We start from the raw sequence: 14,880 nt of genomic DNA, 5'->3' as shown, positions 1-14,880 counted from the left end.
TTCCATGTAGGCACCATGGTTTTCTGGGCTAAGTCTCCTTTTCAGGCAGAGGTGATGGCGTTGAAATTAGCTTGCTCTGATGCTATTTCTCGTGGCTTTCGACATATTGACGCAACTTCTGACTGCTTGAATCTAGTTCTACAAGTTAATGGCTTTGGTCTACCTAACCAAGATGCAGCGCCTATTTTACATTTTATTTCTTCTTTAGCTGCATCATGCCACTGTTTCTCTCTTAGTCATTGTCCAAGGAACCTTAATAGGATTGCACATTCTATAGCAAAAGCTATAACATAATATGACAATCTTTTCATTCTGACAAAAAAAAAAGGTAACTCTTAGGACTTCAATTGGCTAAAACATAGTTCACGAAGCGTGGCAAAGACCGAATAACCATGTTATCAACAATATAAAGCATCGAGAGAAGAGAGATATTTGACATTGTTCAACACTTGAAACAAGAGAATTGCCCAGATGACTATGGAGCCCTTAGATATTTGAATTCGCAAGTGGCTGTCGACCGTAAACTAGAATTAGATTTAATTTCAGCAGCAATGGTTGAGGGATACAATAATGGTAGGAAGAGTAGTTAGGTATCTTACTGATAGAGAAATAAGACTAGGTCATTAAATGCTAGAATTAACCTATTAAATTAATAATTTATAAACCAAACTCAACTCTACACTATGCAATTAAGAATAGCAGTAAAGGGAAGTAAGGGTCGAACCCAAGAGAAGGGATTTAAGACTAAAAACTTGAATTTAGACTAATGAAAATGGACAAAGCACAAGACTATGCACAAACTATGGGTATTAACAATGAACAACAATAGAGAGACATATATGGAGAATTGGCATGAAGAAAACAACTAACAAAATGAAAGAGATGTGATTTTTCCTATGAAACAAGGTAACAAACACTTGGTATGCAAGTAACAATTATAAGAGATGAGAACTTGGTATAATCCTACAAGCTCCAACTTTTCTCAAAGCAAGACTCTTTTCTCTCCAATTTCATTTACCCAACAACAATCCTCAAGCAAATGATTACCACTATCTAAGCCAACAATGATAATCCTACTTAAACAAATTCTAACATTAAACCATATAAGAATTGTAGCCAATAGCATGAAGAGCAAACCAAGAGGAAAGTAAATGGGATATCACAAAGATATGTCTAAGCCAACAAACCCAATGATATAATCAATTTCTACTCACAAAGGTTGATACTTTAAACCAAGATATCAATAATTATGAGATTCTTCAACAAGTTATCACAAAAGCAAGGAACTTTGCAACAAACAAACAATAGATGAACATTAAAGAGGCAAGGGTAATTACTTCTCACAACAAAACATTCATCATGGCATTCAAACTTAGAAATTGAAATAAATAAAAGAGTAGAGATTAAAGAGTCAATACAATGATAAAGATGAAAGCTTGAAATGGATTACACCAAGTAGGGAAGGATTTAGCCTTCCATAGTCTTCATAAACCCAAACAACAAGGAAAGATTACAACTTTGAATGGAAATTCCCTTCTAAATTATTACAAGATTAGAACCCTAAATATGAGATTAGATGAGATGATAGGATAGTAGGTGAATGCTTTAGGTCTTCAAACTCTCGAGTATATATAGGGCTTCACGAAAACCTAGAAAGATTTCCAATTAAGAAGCCCAAAAAGAAGATTAGAAGCCTCGTATAGCAGAGCTGGGCAGGCTGCGCAACCTGCGTAAAAACTGTTCTTGCCTGCGCAATCGTGCACACCTGTGCACCCTGTTTGCGCAGCCTGCGCACAGGCTCGCATTTTTGGACTTCTAATTTACAAGAGCTAGACCTCTTCAAATGCCTTCATTTCTTCTAGTCTTCACTCCTACTTCTCCCAACTGGTTTTCGGGTTACAAGTGAGCCTCTCGTGCCTTGTCTTGACCTTTAAAAGGTTCTCTATTGCCTCTCGGGTTCCGTGCATTAAGATCGAGTGTCCAACCGAGGTAAAGTGCACAAGTTACCACATACCCAATTGCCGAATGCTAGGAAAAGCATACTAAAAGATCCATATTAAAAGACACGAGGGTGATAAAATCACCCTCATAGACAGACACAAAACATTACTATAAAACTCCCCCACACTTAGACTTTTGCTAGTCCCGAGCAAAACCCGAAACAAGTAAACATGAAGTCTACAAGAAAGTGTAAGAGTGAATGATCACTCTTCCCTTTCCTCTTCCTTCTTATATCTCCCTCAAAACACAACCACCAATTAAAACGAAAAGAACTTGACTCAAATTTTGACACAACTCTTCACTCGCTCCCCCGCCTTATGTCTCCCTCAAAACAAGGACTCAACACATCTCCAACTCCGACTCATTCACATCACAACCCCCTTATTATATCACCAAAGTAGAAGTGGTCACTCTTGCCTTATCCCAAGGCAATAGCAAAGTGACCTATACAATCCTCCAAATCATTCATCTTCCCCTTATATCACCCTCTTATCACTGCAAGCAATGCAAGTTATGCTACTAATGTAATACCCGCCCTTTTAGGGACCCTTTGACCAGTGTTGACTGACCTTGGGAGCGGGAATAGTTCTTAGAGGTGCGTGCCAAAACTATCTTGAGTTACGAGTTATGGGTGGTACTCGATAGAGTAGAGGCCACTCGATCTAGTAGTGTGGTTACTCGATCGAGTAGGGGGTCACTCGATCGAGTATGTGTGGTACTCGATCGAGTATCGGGTTTTCAGCGAGGGTTTTTAACCGCGTTTTGTTAAATCCGCAAATTATTTCCGCATCATTCCTTTTATCCTCTAGTCTCCCCTTTCCCTTACCTTCACCATAAAACCTCCATGGAAGCCTTTTGAAGGTCTTGTGCCTTGGGAGAGCGTAGCTTGAGTCGGGTAGCGGTCTTTTGCCGGGTTTCTCCTTATAGGTATGTCGTCATCATCATCCGCATCTTTGTCTTTACATTTAGGGTTTGCTGGATAGTAATAGATGATCGTGTTGTACTTATAGGCTTTGCTTGATTGCTGGATATGTCGTATGTTGGCATGGATTGGTTGCAGTTGCTTAAAGGTAGGTACGCCTACTCAGTTTCTGTAGATGGTCTAGTGTGTCGGTTGTTGTGGTTGTTGTGTATTATCGTAATTGTATTATGACGGTTGTTGGTTGATTGCTGTTGATGGTTGTGGTTGCTTGTCTCTGGTTCTCGAGATGCGTTCTCGGCTGAGTGGAGTCACTTGCGGGAGTGGCTTCACGCCCTAGTTTCGGCCTCCGTGGAACCCGCCACGGGAGGGGATGTGCACATTAATTGGACGGGGTTATCGCTCGGTATGATGAGCGGGGATTTGGTGGGTACGGCTGCGGTCCCCCACTGGCAGGGCTGGTCCAGTGGACAGTCGGTGACGAAGATTGATCGGTGTGGGTGTGCTTGTGTGTGACTGATTGTGTTGTATTGAATTGTTAGGTGTTGTTGGCTTTGTTGTATCTTATCTCAGTACTGACCTTGTGTGGTTGCCTTGTTGTTTTATGTGTCTGCCGTGATCCCTTATGGTGAGCAGTCTGTCTTAGCAGGTATTGATATCGTGGATAGCTGGAGTCCGGGCAGGGATGAGTCTTCACGAGTTTTGATAGTCATAGCGAGTAGCCTTTGAGTTGTATCTTTTATATTGTCAGTTGATTTTAAATCACTTGTAATATAACATAATAGTTCTTTTATCGACGTTTGATTATTACTGTCCTCGGGTAACCGAGATGGTAATGCCCTTATATGCTAAGGAAGGCCTAGTTAAGGCTCCTCTGGATATGGGAGTATTACAAAGTGGTATCAGAGAGACGATTTTGGAGCCTGTAACAAATGAACTTAATGAACTTAGCGAGTCTAATAAAATAAACCTGGTGTATGTATAATGGGAGCCCCGCTGATGCTAGATTTTGGGTGAGTAGGCGCCCTCATTTCAAAATCTTGGCCCCATGGTACTTAAGCCAGTCACAGGGTATGGGAATGTGGAGTCCGTGTGTATGTATGTGATGTGTATGTTAGTTATATCAGAATTATTTGAGGTTGAGTCTTTGTTAACGTAGAGACGGGTATAGTAGTTGTGTTTGGATGGTGCTTAGTGAAGTATTGGCATGATTAGTGAGCTTATACGATGGTCATGAGAAACGTGGCAAGGGTATATTTGATAGAGTGGTGAAAATGTGAAAGTGTATGCTGTGATATGAAGGTAATCATGTTAGTGTATGCCTCAAGTTGTTAATAACGGTAATCATATATGAGTTATAATGTGAGACATAGCATAGAGTAATGCGTAATTGCCTTGTTTATTGGTTGAAATTTTTCCGCTGCGTGACAATCAATTTATGTGAGATGGTTTGCTTATGATTGAATTTGGAATATGATAGATTAATTTGTTATGAAGAGTATGCATTTATATGATATGTGAAATAATGAATTATCGTTAATTAGATGTTTCATGTTGATGTGAACACGAGTTTGGTAGTAATGTGGTAAGATAAGTTTAAGTAAGGTATGATAACGTGATTATGCTTATGAATGACTCGGTAGCAGGTAAACCGAGTTGGGTAATTGTTGTAGCATAGTATGACATAAGCCTTAATTGTTGAGACGATATGGTGTGCTTGAGTAACAATAGTAATACGTGAACGATTATGATAACTAGTGGCGAATTCCGAACCTAGTTTGGAATCGAAACGCGATATTGTTTTTGCAGGAACCTTCGATTTATCTCGTATTTCTGACCGAGTACACAACCTTACTTGACCGAGTGCAAGTGCTTACTAGACCGAGTAGACCTCACTCGATCTCGTTAGGAAGCTATGGCGTCGGAATGTGGAATTTTTTTTACAGATACTCGACGAAATAGCGCCTACTCGATCGAGTAGAGGGCACTCGATCGAGTACCCTAGACACTCGATCGAGTAGGCTACAGTACAGAGCCACTTACGGGTTTCTTAAAACCCTTATTCTTTCTTATTCTCCTCATTCTTCTTCCTTATTTCGACCCATAAGCTCATATAATCCCTCAAAATCTCTCATACTCTTGTGTTGGTGGTGACTACTTTGGGTTAATTACTTGTTAGTTTTGTTCTTTTACTTGCCTATTTAATCAAGGTATGATCTTTCCTCTATTTACATGTTTCTATTGCTTTAAATTTGTTGGAATGAAGGTGTAATCTGAAATTTTCGATTCATATGGATAGATTATTGCTTTTAATTGTTGTAATATGATTCACATGCCTTCTTTTCTTGATTGTTGGTGATTAATTGCTGTAAAATAGATTGGAAATCACGAAATTTAGGGGCCGAAATTTCTAGGGTTACGAAATCAAAAATTTATTTTGGTTGTTTCACATTGATTAGATGATGGAATTGAGTGCTATACATTATATATATCATGTTGAAGGATGAATTTTGATGACTTTCACCTTAAAAGTTGCCTTAAAACTCCGTCTTAAAAATGCCCCAAATTGAATTTCGTCTCCTATATTTGAAATTTGGTGTTGAATATGAATGTTTAGGTAAGGGATAAATTTCAAAATGATAGTGGTAATGTTAATTGATGGGGAATATGTCAAAATTGTTACAGCTGTAGAGACCGTCTGACAAGCCTAATTGAATTGTTTTGTGTCTAATAACGAAAGTTAATGATGATATGTTCTAAATTACTTTTCTATGAGCATGTACAAGTACCTGACATGTTATTAAGAGTGTGTATGGAGTAACATTGAATCATGCTAGGATGTTAGAATTGGTTGGGTATGTGTGTTCACCATGATAAACTGTTCACAACTATTGAACATAAGTGGCTATAAACCGAGTTTGCATATCAAATTGGGAATTCGTTGGTGACGTGTGTACTTAGCTTCGCATTCAAAGTTCAAATGTATGAATTATGTGCTTTACATGCCTATACGAGTTTATTTAAGTTATATGCTGAAACAGATGCCGAGACCGAACGTAGGGACCCGTCAGAGTAAACGGGGAAGGGTGACACAGCCTGAGATTGGGGAGGGGAGTGGACCCGTGGTACCCGCGGTACCGGAATACCCTTCGATTGTATTTGTAGATTTCAAACAAAGAGAGCGTTTTGTAGCTTTGCAAAAACGGAAAATGAGGCCAACGAGGTGTGTGGATACCACACTTCTGACTGATTTGGGAATAGAGACGGATGTCCGTCACATATTCGAGACTTTGGGCTTTACGGGTTTGTATAGGCTGAGGAAACATTCCTACCCTTTTCTTACTCTGGAGTTTATGAGCTCCTTTAGCTATGACCCAGCTACCCACACCGTTGAGTTTTGGTTGATGAACACCAGTTTCTTACTTATTATGGACCTCTTTGCTTCTCACCTTGGGTTGGCCAAGCCTCCCAAGGATTCTATCACTGATATCCCTGCTGAGTGCGGTGTCTGCCGCCTAATGCCTTGTCTTACCGGGAAACCAGCTCCCACCTCAAGCAACATGCTGATTAATGATGTTCAGCATGTCACACTGAGGATCTTTCTTCGTTCTCTCTCGAACCTCCTTTATGATAGACCGGATATCAGTAAACTGAACAACCATGAGGTGTTACTTCTGATGTCTTACTTGAACCCGGAGCGGGCCAGGAAAGTGGTCTTTAATCCTCCTGCCATCGTCTGCGCTAGCCTTGCTTTGATGGCTACTGCCTCTTCCCGGTATTTGAGCTGCGGCGCTATCGCCACTCGGTTAGCTGAAAAGCTAACCTCCTTTGAGGCTTCTTCGGAGTACGTGTCTCTGGCTACACCAGTGCCCACGATGGACCGTGACTATTATCTCGACCTGAAATGGTTGAGAACCTTGGCCGACGGTAGCCTAGCCTGGAGAGTGTGGGGATGAGTTGGATGGGGATCCCGGCTCCTGAGCACCTTCAACCGACCGAGCCGTTAGAGCCGATGGTGACCGCTGTTGAATCCGACGAGGAGGAGGAGGATGATGACGTGCCCCGCCAGTTGCAGACCTACCTCATTGATCACGCGATTCTAGAGGTGATGCCCGAGCCAAAGAAGGGGGAGAACGCGGCGGTAAGGGAGGAGAGGCCCAGGTTGGGGAGAGGACCTCGTAGAGTGAGAGAGAGGACCGCTGAGACTAGACCACGGCCGGTAGCACCACCACACCAGCACCCTTTTCCGTGCTACCCTTACCTCGACACCCCGGAGACGCGATCGAGCTACTTAGAAGAGAGAGTGTCATCTACCTTGACACTCCGGAACATGCACGAGATGGCGTACACTCAGGGAATTGGGACAGAGGGACCGCATCCGGTATGGTGGAGTGGAGTCGGGAACTATAGTGGGGTTTTCCACTCTTACGGGGTGGATCAGTTAGCTTGGGGGATGCCTCAATCCTTTCCCTATGGTGGTTTGACCCCATGGCACGTAGGTCCGGGAGATGGAGCGGGAGTTGATGCGGGTATTGGGTCATCGGGAGCGGGGACTTCGGGAGGCGATGGTGGTGGTGATGAGGTGATGGAGGAGGAGGAGCAGCAGCAGCAGGAGTGATACTACTATTTCTTTATCCTAGTTATGATCGTGATGTTGGATGTTGGTAGTTGTCGGTTGTTAGGACTTTTATTTGCGGATTTGTATGCTTGGCCATAAGGCCGGATTTACTAGTATGACTTTGTAGCAGGATGCTGTGAGTCGGGAGGTCAATCCGACTCAAGTTATGTGACGATTTTATGTATATACATGTGGTTTATGACAGGTTTTCCAAGGAGTTTGACCTGTAGGTACTCGACAGAATACCCTATGCTCGGTCGAGTAGCTACAGGTATGACAGAACTGATGCATTCTGATCTCAGGGCTACTCGATCGAGTAGCCAAGACACTCGATCGAGTAGCAGGGCACTCGATCGAGTAACACTACATACTCGATCGAGTAGCACTGTTACAGAGAACTTTTCGAAAATTAAAATTGTTTAATTGTTATATAATTGCAAGGTTGATGTTTAACGTGGTTATTAGCGAGTTGTAACATGTTTGGATCGTTTATTTCATATGTTAGAAGTCGTGCTTGGTTTCAGAGGCGTATTTGCAGCGAATAGTGGAGTTGTGATTCTTCTAATTGTATTCGTTTTACATCCGTTTTGTTTACAAGTTATATTTCAACGAATTCTATATATACACATTCAAATGATACGCTTAACATGCTTTCTCGACGGCGGCTAGTTATTGGATGAGTCGTGTATGTTTTTCTAATTTAATGAGAATATAGTTAGTGAGTAATGTCCGTAATAAATAATATGGTTTTAATTTATGACATGATACAAGTAGTAAGTAACGTGAGTGATAATTTGGTGGTCAACTTCGGGGACGAAGTTCTTTTTAGAGGGGAAGAGTAATGTCGCAAAATAAAAAGGCTGATTTTGAGACTATGTTGTTGTTCGTTTATAATGTCTTGTTGATTATTTGCAATATTTTCTATTACTTTGATCAAATGGCTTGTATGAAGCTGTAATTGGTTACGTTAGTTCGTTGAGTAATTCATACGTTGAAGTGAAAATTGATAGTATGTTTAAAAAATGGTCATAAAGAGATAGTTGTGGTGCAATGTGTCGTAGTAGAATTGCGTTGTTGAGTAACATGGTGATATAGTCGTGCGGCATGAAGTTGATATGAGACATGTTTCGTATTGATAGTTGTTACTAGTGAATGGAATAATCCCGTAATATGACGGGCGATCGTTGTTGGTGTTGGTTTGCATTGCAAGGTCGGTGTTTTAGACGATGGTTTGTAAGAGCCGATATACATATACATATATTTAGAACGTTAGGTAATGATGATGATGACATGGGGGATGGCGTTTCAGGGGAGTAGGTGATTTGTGTCGGAAGAATAGTGATGTCGTGTTTTCCCGTGTCTTGTGCGTTGAGATGGGTGAGTTGAACTTCAGGGATGAAGTTCTTTTTAAGGGGGGAAGACTGTAATCCCCGCCCTTTTAGGGACCATTTGACCAGCGTTGACTGACCTTGGGAGCGGGAATAGTTCTTAGAGGTGCGTGCCAAAACTATCTTGGGTTACGAGTTATGGGTGGTACTCGATAGAGTAGAGGCCACTCGATGGAGTAGTGTGGTTACTCGATCGAGTAGGGGGTCACTCGATCGAGTATGTGTGGTACTCGATCGAGTATCGGGTTTTCAGCGAGGGTTTTTAACCGCGTTTTGTTAAATCCGCAAATCATTTCCGCATCATTCCTTCTATCCTCTAGTCGCCCCTTTCCCTTCCCTTCACCATAAAACCTCCATGGAAGCCTTTTGAAGGTTCTTGTGCCTTGGGAGAGCGTAGCTTGAGTCGGGTAGCGGTCTTTTGCCGGGTTTCTCCTTATAGGTATGTCGTCATCATCATCCGCATATTTGTCTTTACATTTAGGGTTTGCTTGATAGTAATAGATGATCGTGTTGTGCTTATAGGCTTTTCTTGATTGCTGGATATGTCGTATGTTGGCATGGATTGGTTGCAGTTGCTTAAAGGTAGGTTCGCCTACTCAGTTTCTGTAGATGGTCTAGTGTGTCGGTTGTTGTGGTTGTTGTGTATTATCGTAATTGTATTATGACTGTTGTTGGTTGATTGCTGTTGATAGTTGTGATTGCTTGTCTCTGGTTCTCGAGATGCGTTCTCGGCTGAGTGGAGTCACTTGTGGGAGTGGCTTCACGCCCTAGTTTCGCCCTCCGTGGAACCCGCCACAGGAGGGGATGTGCACATTAATGGGACAGGGTTATCGCTCGGTATGATGAGCGGGGATTTGGTGGGTACGGCTGCGGTCCCCCACTGGCAGAGCTGGTCCAGTGGACAGTCGGTGACGAAGATTGATCGGTGTGGGTGTGCTTGTGTGTGACTGATTGTGTTTTATTGAATTGTTAGGTGTTGTTGGCTTTGTTGTATCTTATCTCAGTACTGACCTTGTGTGGTTACCTTGTTGTTTTATGTGTCTGCCGTGATCCCTTATGGTGAGCAGTATGTCTTAGCAGGTGTTGATATCGTGGATAGCTGTAGTCCGGGCAGGGATGAGTCTTCACGAGTTTTGATAGTCATAGCGAGTAGCCTTTGAGTTGTATCTTTTATATTGTCAGTTGGTTTTAAATCACTTGTAATATAACATAATAGTTCTTTTATCGACGTTTGATTATTACTGTCCTCGGGTAACCGAGATGGTAATGCCCTTATATGCTAAGGAAGGCCTAGTTAAGGCTCCTCTGGATATGGGGGTGTTACAACTAAGTTGGCCAAACACCAATAAAGATCAACAACCTAGTAGCCAACATGAAAAACCACCAATTTAAAACAATTTTCTTTGACTCAAAAAGAAATTAAATCCTAAATCTAACCTCCTTCCAAGACCCTCCTTATTGCTCCCTTCTTATCCCTCCATCTTTTTGGTATTGCATTTTTCAATTTTTCGATTTTTTTGTTTGAAAATCCCTCATTTTGTCTAAGGTGCCCTTTCTGGTTTTCACCTTAGCTTTTTTCTTTCCTCTCATCGGTGGCTCGCAACTCGATTCTTCATTTTGCTCGGAATGCCCTTTCGGGTTTTCATTCCGTCCTCGGCCACCTTTTCCAATCTTGCCTAGGTGTCCACCTTTGTGAGTTTTCACCTAGCCGGAGTTTTCATTTTTTTTTTTTTTTTTTTTTGCGTTGACAAGAAGGAAAATTTACATATGTTACAATTTATCACTCCCCCACACTTAAATCTCACATTGTCCTCAATGTGGAGGAGTGCCAACTTCTTCAAGGGTTTTGGTTGGAGGGGCCCGAGCCTTCTCCTCGCTCATATGCCCCCCGGTTGTTTCTTCTTCTTTCTCTTCTTTCTTTTTCTTTCTTGGCCCTCATGTAGGCCTCATTAACTTGAGTTTCATCAATGGTGGGTTGGTAATTTGGTTCATGTTGGTGGAGAGTCATTCCGAAAAGGCCTTGAATGAGGCCAAAGGAGTCTTCATGGGCTTGAGCATCAAAGTAAGAATCCTCAATATATTGGTGGTGCCTTTCGTTTTGCACCCCAAATTGGTGGCTCACTTTCTCACGCCACTCGTTTTGGCTTTGCCACATTGCTTGATTCTCCGCCCAAGCCTTGGCGCTTTGTTGTTGCCACGCATAAGACTCCTCTTGCCTTTTAGCAATCCCTTCAAACATTCTTGGTTGAGCCAATTCGGCCTCATCTCCCAACCTTTTATGCTCTTCAAACGCATTACGAAATTGCTCCAAACTCTCCAATCTTGGCCCTTGTTGTTGTTGCCAAGAATGGGAGCTCTCAACCCTCCCACTAATCGCTTGCAAAGTCCCTCGGGTATCCTCAAAGTATTGGAACATTTTGTGTTGCCATGGTTCTATAGTTGGAGTGGAGGAACCCCCGGCCTCATACATAGGAGTGTCTTGAGGCGGTTGGTAGGACGAAGGAATATGTGGGGTATCATGGAATCCCCCCTCAATGATCTCAACCTCTCTCCCTTCCATTTGTTGGGGGCCATGGGAAGATTCAACCGCTCTTCTCTTCCGCATCCTTTGTGGGGGTGGGTTGGAGAGGTTGCCCTCGGCGGGGCAAAAGAAATCTCGGGCTCTTGGTCCACTTGAAAGGGGGCCATTCATTGGTAGCTTCATATATTGGACACCCCCTTCCCCCAACCAATGACAACTCCTGGGACCGTGTCCAAGGTATGGATCATATCGGTCTCCACCAACCCTGCTTCATTGTAAAGATTATTCCCTCACACCCGAGGTTGTTCATCCGGAATAGCACCAACCAAGCTAGCCAAAAAAGGAGTGGCCAAACCTCCACAATTAATGTTCCCTTTCTTTTCTCTTTGCTTTGATGCACTAACCACAAAAAGCTTGGCCCAATCCGGAACCCCCTCCCCCTCGGGCAACATTGCCCAAATGCACTCACGGACCCTCTCATTTATCTTTGTAGGTTCCCCCATCCTAAAGAAGAAACACGAAATCATACGTGTAAGAATCCGGATGGGAGGTTTGTGATGGAGGAGATCTTGTCATTGTTTGTCATGTTCGTTTTTCCCGTGAGTGCACACCAAGTATCGTTCAAGGCCATTCCTGGTGAGTTGATGGAGGAAGGTGGCTTAGTAATTCTCAAAATCTCCCACCCTCTCAAAGGTTAGAGTGTGCCACATCTTGTTCAACCGAAAACTCACCCTAGCACTCTCTCTTTCACTCGTGATTTGGATGGTAGAAAGGAACTCTAAGGTATAGGCGGGTTACGTATATGGTTGGAGGTTCATGTACCTCTCTAGTACTACCTTGGTGAGGAAGGCAAGGGTTTGGTCATAGATACCCATGTCCCTCAAGGTCCCCGGGTGAAGGAATTTTGATACCGGCAAGGGTTTACTCTCAAGGAACTTGAAGAAAGTTTTGGTTTGCGAGGGTAACCCTTCATCCCCTTTAAAAGGCTTAGGTGGTGCATCGGGTTGAAGTTGGATTGAGGACTCACCCTTTTTCTTTGATTTTCCCTTCCCAAGTCCAAAAACCATTTTTCTTTCTTTCAAAAATTTCACAAACACCCACTTAAAACAACCAAATTCTGAAAAATTTTCTAATGGGCAATTCAACAAACACCTTGTGTGCACTAGCACAAACTTAATTGATTAAGGTAATTTTGTTGAATTGTGCCTTCCCTAACAGAAAATAATTGCCAACAATCCCCAAATAATCAATTACAAGCAAGAATTTAACTCAACTACACAATGTAAATTGAATTAAATCAATTGAAAACAAAGAGAGTGAAGAAGGTTGTTATACCTTTCCGAAAATTCTCAAACTTGCTTGAATGAAGAAGAATGTTGCATAAAAATCCCTTTGTAACCCAGAAATCCACTCGAAAAAGCTTCAAATTAACCCCGAAAAATTAGGGTTCTTGGGAGATTGGGGGATTTTTGTCAGAAATTGGGGATGTTTGAAGGTGTTTTTGAATGCAAGGATGAGCTTGGTGAAGAATTTGGTAAAGAAAGTTGAGGTTTATTGATGAAATAAGGTGATTTGGTTGGGTTTGGAATGGATGAGAGTAGTATTTGGGGATTTTTGTCGATGAAAGGCTTGGCAAGGAATGAGGTGGAAGACGGGATTGGGAAAGGCAAATAACCGAGAAAATAGACTTGCGCAGGCTGCGCAAAATTAAAGGTTGCCTGCTCAATCGTGCGCATCTGCGCAATCCTTATGCGCAGGCTGCGCAGGGGCTCGCAGTTTTGCTCTTGTTTCTTTTAATTGCAAATTCAATACTTAGCCAATTTTTGGCTCATATTTCCCTTAATCCCTCTTCAAAGATTCTTCCAATGAACTTGCCTATTAAACCCGACTCTCATCTCCTCTTGGGCACGCCTCCCAAGAGGGTTATTGCAAATCACTACATCATTTAACAAACCTCAAGTGCTTTTTACATGTCAATGCAAATTAAATTAAATTACTTAAACGAAATTAACATGCAAGTAAATAAATTGCGGAAATAAACTACGCTAGGAAAGCAATTAAATTGGGATAGAATATTTACAAATTTGTCGTTATTTAATGTCGATGGCTCGACAAAGTCATTGTTGGAGATTTAATCTTTGTAAATTGGATCTTCTTCACCTTGTAACTCGATTCCCTTGAAGTAATTCTTCAACCGTTGCCCATTGACCTTTATCACTTTTCCCGAGGTCGGGTCTTCTACCTCCACTACTCCATGCGGAAAGACTTTCTTGACTTTGTAAGGCCCAAACCACCTCGACCCTAGCTTGCCGGAAAAATTCTTGAGACGACTTTGAAAAACCAAAACATCTTGTCCCTCTTTAAAAACCCTTCTTGTTACCATCTTGTCATGCCAAGACCGAGCCTTTTCCTTGTAAATACTAGCATTGTGATAGGCATTGTGCCTAAACTCTTCCAATTCTTGAATTTGAAGCTTTCGGTACAATCCCGCCTCATCGACATTTTGATTGAAAGCTTTGATGGCCCAATAGGCTTTGTGTTCAACTTCTACGGGAAGGTGGCATCCCTTCCCATAAATTAGCCTATATGAAGACATGTCGATTGGGGTCTTATAAGCCGTTCTATAAGCCCATAGAGCATCTTCAAGCCTCTTGCTCCAATCTTTTCGGTCGGGATTGACCGTTCTTTCCAATATATGCTTAATCTCCCGGTTAGAGACTTCCGCTTGGCCGTTTGTTTGGGGGTGATAGGCCGTAGAAACCTTGTGAAGCACACCATATTTTTGAAGCAAGGTTGAGATCACCTTGTTGAAAAATTGAGTTCCCCTATTACTCACAATGGCCTTTGGGAAGCCGAACCTTGAGAATATGTTGCTCTTGACAAATGCCTTCACCGTTTTTGCATCATCACATTTCGTGGGAATGACTTCCACCCACTTAGACACGTAATCAACTGCCAAGAGGATGTAGAAGTATCCATAAGAATTAGGGAATGTTCCCATGAAGTCTATTCCCCATACATCGAAAATCTCCAAATAAAGCATCGGTTGTTGGGGCATTTCGTTTCTACGTGAGATGTTGCCAAAACGTTGGCATCTATCGTAAGTATTGACGAAAGTATGAGCATCTTTGAACAACTTGGGCCAATAGAACCCGCACTCTAGGATTTTCCGTGCCGTTCTATGAGGCCCAAAGTGACCCCGACAAGCGTACTCGTGGCAATGTTTGAGGATGGATGGAATCTCTACATCCGGCACACAACGCCGAATGACTTGATCTTGGCACATCTTCCATAGGTATGGCTCATCCCATATGTAGAATCTAGAATCGGCCTTTATCCTATTCCTTTGACTTGATGAGAGTGACGGTGGAAATTTCTTTGTTACCATATAGTTGACAAGGTTAGTATACCAAGGCTCAACGGCCTTCATAGA

At 42.3% G+C, this 14,880-nt stretch overlaps 1 protein-coding gene across 1 annotated transcript; it reads right to left on the bottom strand.

The window, feature by feature from the left end:
* Positions 1-13,578: 13,578 nt before the first annotated feature.
* LOC141602251 (uncharacterized) lies at positions 13,579-14,043 on the bottom strand. The gene has a single exon (XM_074422556.1). It carries the CDS (start codon positions 14,041-14,043, stop codon positions 13,579-13,581), a length of 465 nt encoding a protein of 154 aa, XP_074278657.1.
* Positions 14,044-14,880: the final 837 nt, after the last annotated feature.

Source organism: Silene latifolia, chromosome 9 (genome assembly GCF_048544455.1).
Source record: "Silene latifolia isolate original U9 population chromosome 9, ASM4854445v1, whole genome shotgun sequence".
Classification (NCBI taxonomy): domain Eukaryota; kingdom Viridiplantae; phylum Streptophyta; class Magnoliopsida; order Caryophyllales; family Caryophyllaceae; genus Silene; species Silene latifolia.
This window is presented reverse-complemented; position numbering and strand designations above follow the sequence as displayed.

Excerpts from the sequence above, each read along its gene's own strand:
- LOC141602251 (XM_074422556.1), bottom strand. The coding sequence starts at position 14,043 with ATGTCTTCATATAGGCTAATTTATGGGAAGGGATGCCACCTTCCCGTA.